At 35.5% G+C, this 12,662-nt stretch overlaps 1 protein-coding gene across 3 annotated transcripts in view; it reads right to left on the bottom strand.

Annotated features, from left to right (window-relative positions):
• SPAG6 (sperm associated antigen 6) overlaps positions 1-12,662 on the bottom strand; it is a 67,713-nt gene that overhangs the window by 40,333 nt on the left and 14,718 nt on the right. For 2 of the 3 annotated variants that reach the window (XM_063100727.1, XM_063100729.1), the window contains 2 exons: positions 7,738-7,904; positions 4,091-4,274 (listed from right to left, as the gene is read on the bottom strand). In XM_063100727.1, the coding sequence (XP_062956797.1) occupies positions 4,091-4,274; positions 7,738-7,904 (351 nt within the window). Of the gene's footprint in view, positions 1-4,090; positions 4,275-7,737; positions 7,905-11,954; positions 12,001-12,662 lie in introns of those variants that run through there. The other variant, XM_063100728.1, reaches the window with a different exon arrangement.

Raw genomic sequence — 12,662 nt, 5'->3', positions numbered from 1 at the left:
TGGTGAGAAGGAAGAAGATAGACAACCCATCTGAGAAAAATTCTACCTCAGCCTTTGCTAAGGAGCAGGAAAAAATACAAAGAAACAGCTTATTTATCTTCAAAGTGAGAAGTAAACATTCTCATGTGTATTCAATAACCGGTGATTCAATCATAAAAATATAATGACATGATTTGTACAGAGCTGGAAAAAAAAATTCTGCTTGTGAGCCATCAGTTCTCTTTGGTTATCTGTTAAAATGCTTTGAAATCTATACACAGAAGTAGCTTTTAGAAATTGTGTTTTTCAAATAAGAAAAAGTCAGATAACGCCCATTGGCATCTCTCTTCTTTTACTGTATGCTTATTTTATTTTTGTTTCCTACACACAAAACTGTTTCCTTCTATTGCCCTTAAAGGTACACTTTATTTCTCTTCCATCTCCACCTAAAGATTATATTTCTTAAACTGTCTAATCAAACATTTTACTACTAGCACTAAGAAGAAAACACTAAATGAATGTCCTCTCATTAATCTCAATATATTCCACTTTTAAGAAATCATTGAGAGACAAATCAGGTTATTTGGAAGTAAATCCTCTATTTTCGCTGATATGGATGTGAATGATGACTTCTACTACTTACTAGATAACAATTCCCTTTCCTTCGGAGAAATCTATGCAGTAATCTCCTCTGGGAGATTCTGGGTCCCAGGCCCCTAACTACTGTGAAATATTAAAAATTACAGTGGGAATTCCATGTGGGAGCTATATTATAGCAAGAAATTGGAATGGGCTACCTAAGATAGATCCTATTTATGAACAATAATCCATTTCACCCTACACTCAACAAAAGGGAGGGATGGAAAGGTTATCTGTGGGCACCTGTCTGAGCATGTATCTGTATGGTTCCCTCAAAGTTCTTAAGCACCATTCTTTGAAATACACGTTACAATCTGTAATATGCCCCTGTGAATAGAAAAAACTTATTAAATACACTCATGTAGTTTCCCATAATAACTTTTGAGTTAAAACACTGCCATAGTTTTCTCAATCACTATGTACAAAACAATAGTCTTAAGATAAATCTATCTGGAAAACTGAAATCTGGACATTAAGGAAATAATTGTAATATATTAATTCTGAATCATTATAAGTATGACAATAGTTTTCTTTCTCAACTTACTTTTACACTGTTTTATTTCTATTTTGTCCCCAATAATGTCATCATGTTAAGAACTAAATTAAACATAACCGTAGGAGAGCCTCTTCCTGTTTCTGTTTTCAGGTTTTTCTTTAATACTCTTTCAGGAAGTATTTAGTGAAGCTGTATAGTATAGTAGTTAGCATGGGCTTTGGAGTCAGACAGAATTAGACTCAAATTCTGTTCTGCTATTAATATAACTCAGGTAGCCGCTCTAAGTTCCACTTTCTTTATCTAACAGGGAGAGCTGCAACCAAAATGAGAATGTATCTGAAGCACACTGCACAGAGCCAGTTACATAGCAATTACTCAATACCCAGTAGCTATTATTTTATACATACAAACATATACACACACTGAAAAATCTAGAAAATGAAAAAAGAATCCTTAATTCTACCACCCTACTAATACAAACATGACGGCCAGCAACGGAGTCAGCAACAGAGCCAGCCTGCCGCCTGCCTGCGGGTCCTGAGATTTAGGGGCCATGGGCCTCAGCCCCACCCCCGCCGCTGCACATCCACGCCAGCAACAGAGCCAGCCTGACGCCCAGGGGTACTGAGAGAGGGGCCAGGCCGTGGGCCTTAGGCTTCCCTGCCACACGTCCAGGCCAGCATCAGAACTAGCCAACGCCTGGGATCCTGAGACAGGGGCCAGGCCAGCCCTGCCCCTCCCTGCAACCAGATCCTAGAATGTACTTATTACCAATTGTGTTTCTTTGACGTGTGTGACTTATCTGCTCATGTCCTTCACCAAATTCCTGCTGAGGTTTTTCTAATTCATTGTAAAGAGTCCTTTTTGCAATTAGGATGTTAATCTTTGTGTTAAAAAAAAAAAAAAAAAGAGAGAGAGAGAGTAGAATAATGGTTATTCTATTATTCTGGGAGGGTAGGAGGGCTGGGGGTTGGGGGGAAGATTAGGAATGAACTAATGGGGACAAAACTATGCTATCTGCCCTAAGTGAATCATTGTGCAGGATATGCATGTACTGAAACAATACACTGTACCCCACAAAAGTAAACATAAATAAAATTGAATTCAAAAACTCTTATTTGTAGGTTCTTATAATTATGTATAAAGCTACTGGACCACGCCAGTTGTTGTGCTCTTTTACCTGCGGGTAATCTTGCACCGACTGGGCCGATTGTTGAGCTAGGGCTGGGTCTGGAGCTCACAGACCCCTCAAGCCCGTTCACAGACTGGGTCACAAACCCTTCACATGCCAGGCTGGGTTCCCAGACCCCTTACACGCCAGGCTGGGTCACCAGACGCCTCACACACAGGTCTATGAGCTAGGTAACCAGCAAACAGGTCCTTGGAAGGGGCAGGTTGGAAAGTATGGCTGCACCCGCGGCAGCTGCCAAAGGCAGTGAAGTCCAGCCAAGGTGGCAGCACTGCACAGGCGCACTAACTCCAGCCACACACAACCTGCCCACGAAGAATGCTGCACCACCCCCAACCTGCCACAAGGCGAGGGGATCTGATTAAATTATTCTGTTTTCCCAACAATTATGATATACAATTTTATCTTTTTTAATATTATAATCACTTTTCCATGTTATCATGTAGGATTCATAATTCCTTTTTTAATTTGTTGCGTGAGATCCCATTAAGTAGACTACCATAATTTAACCACTAAATTTGTCAAATATTTGAGGTGTTTTAATATTACAAATAATCCTACAGTAACATTTTCATGAATGTAGACTTTTCATTCTGTGGGATACTTTCCTCAAGATGAATTCCCAAAGCAGGCTTTTTAGGATAAGAAAGAATTTTTTTATGACTTAGATTAGGTTTGTCAAGCTGCTTTCCACAGGTTTCCCCAATTTGTAAATCCTACACAAATGTGCATAAACATCATAATGTCCTCTCCAACCTTCAGTATTAATACTAATATCTTACATTTACTGAGTACTCACTGTATGCCAAGCACTGGTCTAACCCTTTACATATATTATTTCATCATCCTTACAACAAATCTCTGAAGTAGCTACTATTATTTACCCTCCTTTGCAGATAAGGAAGTTAAGGTTCAGAAAGTTTAAAAGCCTTGTCCAACCTCACACAGCAACTAAATGGTAGTACTTGGACTCAAACTCAGATCTTAACTAATGCCACAGTGCTCTTAACGACTTGGCTATATTGCTGCTTTACTCTCCCCACCCCCCATCCCCCAGTAATAATGGGTGGAAAAAGATATATTCATTATATTTAATATGCAGTTCATTGATTATGATCATTTTTACATACATTTGTTAAAAAACTATTTTCTTCTATGTTGTTTGTTCATAAGCAACTTCTCTTAAGTGGTGGGCCAATTCTGTTCCCTGTATGTTTTACTAATTGGATATGTCTGCACAACCTTCTCACAAGAGGCCCAGGTCCCTTCTTGATGACTTCACTGAAATGTCAGTTTATAGGAGAAGGCACCCCTTCTCTTCCTCCTCTTTCTTGCCAATATGAGCAGAATACAAATATTTTCTAGAAAGTTATGTCCATATCTTTTCAACATCACTCATTCATGTGATACGGCTCCTGGCCACTTTGGAATACCCTGTCACAAGTAAGAGTGGAGCCCCAATGACCCCATAAGGGATGACAAACTAAAATAATTTTTTTAATTGCACCAATTTATCAAATCCTTTGAGAATCAATCCCACTCCCCCATTCCCTTGGCACCTCTTTTCTCTTTTCTTCCCCATCCTGCCTTCAAATTTCCCTTCTGCTAGCTAAGACTGAAATATATAGGATTTTTGTGAACATGTGATCCAAACAACTTGGGCATTATTCAAAACATATCTCTCACAATGTGCAGAAACGTCATTAAAACCCTATCTATGGTTTACCAAACAAAATCAGATTTAAATCTAAATTTTAATAATCCTATTTTAATGTATGCTCCATTACCTGCATTATGTCTTGCAATATATCCAAGGGCCCAGGCTGCAGCTTCCTTGACTCCAGGGTCAAAATCTTCCAAGCATATCACCAGTGTATCCAGTGCTCCACAGTCAACCACTGCCTGAGCCAGCTGAGGAGAATGTTTACCAACTGCTCGTAACACAAAGGCGGCTGCTTTCTTGTAAAAACGCTGCAAGGGTAAAACACACAAAACCCAAAATGCATTGAGCACTTCCATAACCAAAATCTAAAACAGACCAAAACCAACTTAAAAATGGCATTAATATAAGTAAGGCCCAACAGCTTTTGAATAAAAATGATGAAAAACCCCTGTAAAATCATTTTGGTTATTTTATGTTACCCCATTGCTTTTGCTCAATAACTAAACAGAAAACAAGGTGTTAAATTACATTTCAAATGTTTACTCTGAGGCATGCATTTGGAAATTGTAAAATAAAATGTAAACATTATACTTTCCACAAATTCATAAAATAATGAGATTTTATGTATCTGCATTACACTGAAATGTATTGTTTGACCCATGGCAACTCTTAGATTGTTAGCATGTGCAACTAACCTCGCTGTCAACTGACTAATTCATTTCCTTCACTTGCCCTCAGTGGGTAAGCATGGTAGGCCTTTCATGACCTCAACTAATCTTTCTGGTTTCCCGAGTTATCCTGAAATAACAACCATGTTCCAAAATGTACTTTCCAATCATCAAATAAAAATAAAGGCAAAATGTTTGTGATACATTTAAAAACTTTTTCTGGTAAATAAATTAGCCAAACAATGGGATATAAATATCCCCTCTAGAAATGCTTCTTTAAAAAGACAAAGCAAATTAAGTACCATTACGCAAATTTTAAATAGTTTTAAACTTATAATATTTCCTATATATAAACCTTATCTAATTAAGGAATGAGAAAATGAAACTAAAACACAAGACTAACATGTTTCTCTAAATATTGCTAAAAAAAATTAAATGTATAGAAAATCTTTGGCTGAAACACTCACTATTGTTCTATGGTTAGCATAATGACACGGTGATGGTCTCCTAACTCTTTCTTTTATTAATAAAACCAAATTATCCCGTTTTACATTCTGAGTTTCTATTTCTTTACAGTGACTACTAAAAACTGACTAAGTAGCTACAGCACCTGTTTTGAAAGCATTCTATTTACTTAGGCTAAAATACGGATACAACAAAAATTATAGAAGAGAGAAAATATATCAGGTATATTTTTAGCACATTATATCTAAAAATTAATATATGTTGCTAATAAAAGAAGTATGCTGTGTTAGTACTGATGTTTTAATTGGATATATCTTTTTTTAGTTTCTTAAATTATATCAGTAACCAAATTTCTAGTAATTTATTGTAAAAATTAGGGTGGAATTAAATTTCTGTAGATTATTTTCCTATAATTGTGGGAAAATAATGGTGATATATTTCTTGTCATTACATTAAGCTAATTTGACTTTTTATACTGCAAAATTGGCAAATTTACAATTTATAGGTATCAACAGTCATTACTAATTACATTGCCTATAATTCACACTTTCTGATCTCATTCCCTCTTTCTCCTAATTTCCAATTCCCCCAAATTCCTAACACTCTTCTCTCCTATTCCTTGCCAAAGAATTACCTTAAAAAAAAAAAAAAAAAAGCAAAAGCAAAACCACAGGACTTTGTACCTCATAAACAGGAGATTACATCTCCTGTGAGAATGATTTAAAGTCTGGTAGGGGAAGGAGACAAGCTGGAATAATGCTTCCCGTTCTCACTGACTCCTCACTTTTCTGTCCCAGTACTTTTTTTTTTTTACCTCTTTACAGCTAGTGGACATTCATTCATACTGAGAACCTTCTATGTGGGATAACAAAATATACCTGCTCTCAAAACAAAGAGTTAAGAGTCCAGGAGGAAGAAAGTCTAACAGTATTTGATGACAGAAGGAATATCCACAAGAAAAGTAAAATTCCTGTGACTCCTTGTAGAGCTATAATAGGCATTAGTAAATGACTCTCCAATCTATAAAAATAAGGCAAATTTCTGCACAATTAGGATTTATTTTTTTATTCTGGTAAAATATACATAACATAAAATTTGCCATTTTAACCATTTTAAAGTATAGAATTCAGTGGCATTTAGTGCATTCACAATGTTGTGCAGTCTAGTTCCAAAATATTTTCATCACTCCAACAGGAAACACCTTACAAGTTAAGCACTCTTGCCCCAGTCCCTTCTCCCCCAGCCCCCGGCAACCACTAATCTGCATCCGTCTCTATGGATTTGCGTATTCTGAATATCTCATATAAATAGCATCATACAATATGTGGCCTTTTGTTTCTGGCTTTTTTTACTTAATATAGCAATGTTTTTAAGGTTCATCCATGTTGTAGTATTTATCAGTACTTTATTCCTTTTTATGACTGAATAATAGTCTACTGTAAAGATATACATTTTGCTCATCTGTTCATCTATCGATGAACTTGGGTTGCCTCTATCTTTTGGCTATTGTGAATAATGCTGCTATGAACATTTGTGTACAAGTTTTGTTTGAGCACCTGTTTTCAATTCTTTTGGATAAGTAGGAGTAGAATTGTTGAGTCATATGGTAACAATGTTTAACTTATTGCCTACCTACCAAACTGTTTTTCACAGCAGCTGTACCATTTTATATTCCTACCAGCAATGTATGAGGGTTCCAATTTCCCCATATCTTCACCAACACTTGTTACTTTCCTTTTTTTCTTTATTATGATGTCCGTCCTAGTAGGTGTAAAGTGTTATCTCACTGTGGTTTTGATTTGCATTTCCTAATGATTCATGCTGGTTAGTATCTTTTCATATGCTTGTTGGCCATTTGTGGATATTCTTTGAAAAAATATCTGTGCGAGTCCATTGCCCATTTTTCACTTGGGTTGTTTGTCTTTTTATTACACAAATAGGGATTTAAGCTTAAAGATATGTCAAGAAAGATAGCTCCCTAGGTTATGATAAACCACTAGAATGGAATGAACAGTCCAAGACTCTACCTCCAGGAGGTCCTTAACTATTGTGAAAACCAAATAGGTGGCACTGTGTAGAAATATGGAGTGGCACTGGATAGGAGGAGAAAACAATTGGGGCACTCTTAGAGGTGCTTGAAACAGCTGACATGTTTGTACTTGGTAAAAAAAAAAAATGCTTTTTCAGATCTTCTGTTACATACAATCTCTTCCTGCTTTTGGTTGCTTCTCTACCCCTTGCTTCAAGGCTGTCCTCACTGCTTCCATTGACCATATTTCACCTGCATATAAGAATTGCTGAAAGCAACTATTTATTTGCCTGGGGCCCTACACATCTCCCTGAGACAGATCCTACAGCTTTGTCTAAAACTCTCACATACAGAAATACTGCTTTATGTATAATTCCCCCCCCCCAAAAATTTTAAATCTGTTTTCTCTTTATATTAACAGTAATGGAGAAAAACCACATATCAGCCCCAAAGCACAATACTACAAAGATATTATTATGTGCAGTTTAGAGAATTAAGGTTATATTAAAACCCAAATAATTTGAATGCCTAGAAGCTTGCAACTGTACCCAAACTATCAAATTTTTCAAAAAAAAAAAACACATAACTTATTTAAAAAAAAATTCTTACATTCTGTTCTGCCAACGAATAAACGAGCTGTGGAAGAATGTCCCCCTTGACAACTGCTTCTGCTAGGTCATCATTATAATTGGCCAGTCTCCCAAGAGCCAAAGCAGCAGTCTGTTGAATTGTTGGGACCACATCCAGAAGAAGAGGCCTCAGCAAAGACATTACACCTGATTTAAATTATGAAAAAACAGAACTCAACAATATTTAAATTAAAAAGCAAACATAGAATTCAGCATATATGTAGAAAGGAAAATTAAGAAAAAGAAACCAGTGAAAACAAAAATGTTATCCACTAAAAACTAATGGTATATTTAGAAGCATCTAACTGGCCAAGACACAGAATAATACAAGCTGTAATTATTGAGTAAGATGCATAGCTTAGGAATAAGAAAGGCTTTTGAGTTAGGTAAGAGTTTAAATCCCTCATTCAGCAGCTACTAGCTATGTGACCTGACAGGATTGTCGTGAGGAATGCAGAGATAGGTTGTAGAGTGTATGGTATAATGCCTAGCACATAGTAGACAGGAAAGAAAAAAAAAAAGTAGGTTTTTTTCCCTCCAGCCTTTGCAAATCCTATCGTTCAAGGCTCATTTCAGGTCCTTTCTTCTCAATGAAGTCTTCTATTGGTTATTTTCTCTTATTCCAACTAAACTATAGTTTATTAAAGAAATCTTATCAGGATCTATCTCAGAGCTAAGGGAGCTAGGAGAGCCATTTGACTAGGGTCTCACATTCATGAAAGTCTGCATGAGTATTATCCAATACATTCCCTGAAATAAGAAAGTATATTGTATTAATAGCTCTCATAATATTCATCCTAGGGGTGAATACATAGTAGGTATATTGTCATCATCACCACAACAACACTAATGAAAGTAGCTTATATTTACCAAGCACTTATGTGCAAGCATTGGTCCAAGAATTTTTTTCTGTATTAATTTTACTTAACTAACTCTCATAACAAGCCTATGAAGTAAGCCCTAGTATTATGTCCATTTTACAGATGAGGAAATTGAGGCTGAGAAAAGTTAAGTAAATTGTCACACAACTAGTAAATGGTAGAACAAGATTAGAATTCAGACATTAAGGATAATTGTTAAATAAAGAGTATTGTTGAAAATTGAGTAGGTAAGGAAAAGGAGACCAATAATAATTGCATTTTGCTCATTTTACTGGATATTACAATTCTTTATATATTAATTTTGCTGTACTATAAAATCTGCAAAATAGTCAATTGCTATTTCTGCTTCATGATGCTATTTTAGTTTAAGGTTACAAGAAGGGTAATGACAGAATTCAAACTGGAACAAAGTGTCCCTTGGCTTTCTAAACTTAATTTACACCAGGCTATTCAACTTGGTGTCATTACATCTTTTCATTAAACACATGTCTCAATCATACATAAAAGCAAGTATTATCAATATTCTTTTACAATGTTATATCTAGAAACATTTGAAATAGAATTAAAACAAACATTTTCAATAACACGTACAATTAAACCAAAATAAGAGAAACAGTACAATATAAGCAGAGAATAATGAGGTGTACCACAGCCACGTTTAATGATGTGACCTGTGGCTATTCCTAGTCCCCAGTGTCATTTAGTCATCATTTTTATCTCTATGTTGTCTAGATTAGGTCATCATCTATAACGCCACAGTTGCAAGCGTGAATCCAACCAGCTCAGGCTGGTTGGCTCTGCCGGCGCACAGGGTTCCTGCTCTCTCTTGGGTCGTAGCTTGGGTTAAACAAACCTCATGTTTATGGGCGTTGCTTATATTAACATCTATATTTTTTGATAGAAATAACTTCTGGAATATCTCACAAAGAAGGTTTAAAGTAATAGAATGACTTCCAAATGATAATACAGGTTATTTCTGGAAACCTGGGTTTAAAAGTGTCGATTTCTTCCTTGTAATTTTCTTTATTATTTGATTTTTTGTTGTTTTACCATGGTAAAATATAAATAACATAAAAGTTACCATTTTAACCATTTTTAAGTATACAATCCAGTGGCATTAAGTACAGTAGTCTCCCCTTATCCTTGGGGGATACACTCTAAGACACCCAGTGGATGTCTGAAATTGCAGATAGTACTGAACCCTATATCCACTATGCTTTTTCCTAAACAAGGGTACTTCAAAAAGTTTGTGGAAGGATAGAATTAAAAGATAATATGGGCTGGCTAGTTAGCTTGGTTGGTTAGAGCACAGCTTTGCAATACCAAGGTCAGGGGTGCAGATCCCCACACCAGCCAGTTGGTTAGAGTGTGGTGCTGATAACACCAAGGTTCAGGGTTCAATGCCTGTCCCAGCCAGCCACCAAGAAAAAAAAAAAAAGATAATATGTATCTTTCCATAAACTTTTTGAAAACCCCTTATACATACATACCTATGATAAAGCTTAATTTATAAATTAGGCACAGTAAGAGATTAATAACATAATAATAAAATAGAACAATTATAATAATATGCCAGCATCACTACTCTGGCACTTTGGGACCATTATAAAGTAAAATAAGGGTGGGAAGGAGCGGGACAGCTTGAGATTTCATCATGCTACTCAGAATGGAATTATTTATTTCTGGAATTTTCCGTTTAATATTTTTGAACCTCAGTTGACTGCGGGTAACCGGAACTGCAGATAAGGGGGGACTACTGTATATTCATAAAGTTATGCAACCATCACCAATATAAGAACTGCCAAAATGTTTTCCCCAGCAGCTGTATCACTTTACATTCCCACCAGCAAAGCACAAGAGTTCCAATTTCTCTACATGCTCACCTACACTTATTTTCCATTTTTTAACATATTAGCCATCTTAATGGGTGTGAAGTAGTACCTCACTGTGGTTTTGATTTGCATTTTCTTTGCACTAATGGTGCTGAGCACCTTTTCATGTGCTTATTGGCCATTTGTACATCTTCTTTGGATAAATGTCTATTCAAGTCCTCTGCCCGTTTTTGAATTGGGTTGTTTTTGTTGTTGTTGTTTTTGAGTATTACTTGGTATTTTTATAATGAATATGCACCATTTTAATTAAAATAAGCCAATACTCTAAAAAAGAAAACCTAAGTTTGTTAACATATATTTAAAGTTTCATAATAAATGCATTAATGAAGCCAAAAAACATAAAGTTTGCTTAGAATAATTTTATTTTTTGGCAACTGGTCAGTGTGGGGATCTGAACCCTTGACCTTGGTGTTATCAGCACCATGCTCTAACTGGCCAGCCCCCTGGAATAATTTTTTAAAAATCACAATTAGGTTTCATGTTACTTTTTTTCCCTCATGATTCTGATATTTCCTTTTTTTTCTTTTCTTTTCTTCTTCCCCCCCCACTTGATATATTTATGTGAAGGCAGTGGTTTACTGTCTTGAAATATAATTAGGAAATCAATCCATACTGGGTTATTCATATTGTATTATATTTGGAATTAAATCTAAAGAACTTGGAATTATTATGTTAAGAATTTGAAGAGTGAATTAATTTATCTGGGGTTATAATATTTAATTTAATTATAAGTGTTTATTGTTAGTCGTGATATTTAACCAATTCATCACAAATCGCCCAATTTTGAAAAATTTCAGTTTATAATTTAGAAGCAAAGTATTTTACCCTCAAAAAAGATATTTCACTAGTCCATATACTCAAAGGAATTTTATTCTTTACATGTTTTCTCCATTTTTCTACTGCATCTGGCTCATGAAATATAAGGCCAATAAAATGACTCAATTATTTTACTTTTATGTCTATATCAAAGTTAGTTTTCTACGTTGCTGCTTATGCTCTATCACAATTTTCCTATATACCTTAGTTCAGACAGTAGCACAATGTAAATTTAAAAAATTTTTTTAAATCTCTAAAATTATAAAAGTGAAAGCTAAGTGTCAGTTTGAAATATCTTTGTTTGAATAACCTTATTCTATAAATAACATTGAATAAAGTCATTTTTATGGGAAAAGAAAATAAATTCTATAAAATACTGCCCAAATTTCTAGTCCTTAAGTTGCCTCTTAGTGCTTCATAATTATCAGTCCCCAGGGGCTTCTCTTTCTCTAAAGGGCCACAGATCAAGCATAAGACTTGGTTGTTCTAGTTATAGGTTGTTCCTAAAAATACAGATAAAGATGCAAGAGGAACTACATAAAAATGACTAAATGAAAAAGAAAGTTAGGAAGGAAGGAAGAAAGCTAACATATAAAAAGAAATTGTACCTCTCAGTCCATTAGGAATCCAGAGATCTGTGGTGAATGAATGCATGAAAATTTAGAGTCCATAAATTATAGCAGTCTGAATAGGTACTACAATATCTGATAAACAAGGCCTCTAGTGAGGAGCTAATGACATCACTGTGATTTCCACTGAAGGACCCAACATATACTAGCGACTATTATATCCAATAATAAAAACAATAGTTCATATATTGTACTCTAATATCTGTAAGACAATTCTGTCTATTCTATAAAAACTGATAAAATGGTATAAAAACATTCTTAAATTTAACTTAAGAATAAATCTTTACGGGCTGGCCCCGTGGCGCACTCGGGAGAGTGCAGCGCTTGGGAACACAGTGGTGCTCCCGCCACAGGTTCGGATCCTATATAGGAATGGCCGGTGCATTCACTGGCTGAGCGCGGTGCGGACGACACCAAGCCAAGGGTTGCGATCCCCTTACCAGTCACAAAAAGACCAAAAAAAAAAAAAAAAAAAAAGAATAAATCTTTACAGTGTACCCCCACAATCCCCCCCCACACACACAACTTATAGCTTGAGTCCCTTTTTCTATTTTTTTTTTGTTCTAGTGCCATACTGGAAACATTGCAATCCAGTTATGCAGAAAAAAAAATTACCGAAAACCAAATATCCTCAGTGATCCTGTCTACAGGCATTCATCAAAAAATATATCAGAGTTAACCAAATGG

The sequence above is a fragment of the Cynocephalus volans genome, chromosome 6 (assembly GCF_027409185.1).
Source record: "Cynocephalus volans isolate mCynVol1 chromosome 6, mCynVol1.pri, whole genome shotgun sequence".
Taxonomy (NCBI): Eukaryota; Metazoa; Chordata; class Mammalia; order Dermoptera; family Cynocephalidae; genus Cynocephalus; species Cynocephalus volans.
Note: the sequence above shows the minus strand (reverse complement) of the source record. Positions and strands in the feature narration are given on the sequence as shown.